Source organism: Amphimedon queenslandica, unplaced genomic scaffold (assembly GCF_000090795.2).
Source record: "Amphimedon queenslandica unplaced genomic scaffold, v1.1 AMPQUscaffold_11391, whole genome shotgun sequence".
NCBI lineage: Eukaryota > Metazoa > Porifera > Demospongiae > Haplosclerida > Niphatidae > Amphimedon > Amphimedon queenslandica.
The window spans coordinates 8195-9465 of NW_003548367.1; the positions used below are offsets into that span (position 1 = coordinate 8195).

Sequence of the window (1271 nt, forward strand, 5' to 3'; positions counted from 1 at the left end):
TACTCATAATAATTATCTTTTTTAATGAATCTCTCTTTTCTCCCCATACAGTCCAGGTACTATTGAGTGCAATGAGTCTATTAAAGTATTATCACATAAAGTTGGTGTGTGTATGGTTGATCCTGTGAATGGAAAGGATTGTTCCACATCATTTACTCTGGTTACACTATGATAAAACTAATAACAGGAGCCTTGTGAAATGTAAGAACAATATTTTAATTAATAAACTTGCAGCAATCTCAAACAATATACAATCATGAATCATTGTTATTTTAATTGTTGCTAATGGATTTTATTTTTGTTTTCTTAATTACATGTAGGTGAACCAAGAACAGGTAGAATGCATCAAATAAGAGTTCACTTACAATATTTAGGTTAGTGTGGTCTGTGTCCTCATTAATAATACACAATGTAGCACTTTTAGTATAAAGGAGAAACACGTACATGTACATGTATTATTTGTATTAATTATGTATTATAATTTCAATTGTACATATCTTTCTATTAAATATTATTATCATTGTTTTATTATCAACAGGTTTTCCTATTATTAATGATCCTTTATATTCTCATTCCTGTTGGACTAAACACAATCAAACTGAAAACGTAAAGAAGTACATGCACACATGTCCATTATGTCTACCACAAATTTACTCTCTATTAAATGGTTTTTTATTATTTGTTACAGATATTATCAGATATTATCGCCTCACGGTTTCCACAGCAACCAATCATTAATGAAACCACCGACACAACAAAAACTGAAGAAATAAAGACAGAGAAAGAGGAAGAGAGTGAAGCTAAAGATACAAACAATTCTGGTTTTATTTCGAAGGAGAAAAAATATGAAGAAGATAAGGAAATTATTTTTAACATTGATCCACACTGTACAGAGTGTCACACTCCCTCTCGTCCAGACCCCACCCACAATGAATTAATAATGTATTTACATGCACTGTCATACACTGGACCAAACTGGGGATACAGGACGGACCCCCCAGAATGGGCCCGGGAATATTTGAAAGATTTATAGACAACTTTAATTAATAATTTTTATAATAAGTAATAAAGTTATTATTTTTTATAAAAAATCAGAATCATTCTAATTTTGGCAAATTTGCAATATTAGGCACTCCTTCCAGGCTTCAACACATGAATTGATCTACAATCTACATGTACCTAAAGAAGTTTTTACTGACTGCAAATGAAGCTTACATGTACTTTGGAAATGTGAGGTAATGAATTATAAAATGACAGTTTTGATTTATCTA

The 1271-nt window shown here is 30.7% G+C and overlaps 1 protein-coding gene across 1 annotated transcript in view; it reads left to right on the plus strand.

The window, feature by feature from the left end:
* The window catches only part of LOC100641482 (RNA pseudouridylate synthase domain-containing protein 2-like), a 7130-nt gene extending 6073 nt beyond the window's left edge, over window positions 1-1057 (plus strand). The window contains 4 exon segments of the mRNA XM_020005456.1: window positions 52-194; window positions 321-374; window positions 539-606; window positions 689-1057. Of these exon segments, the coding sequence (XP_019861015.1) occupies window positions 52-194; window positions 321-374; window positions 539-606; window positions 689-1033 (610 nt within the window). The 3' untranslated portion in view covers window positions 1034-1057.
* The last annotated feature ends 214 nt before the right edge of the window (window positions 1058-1271 follow it).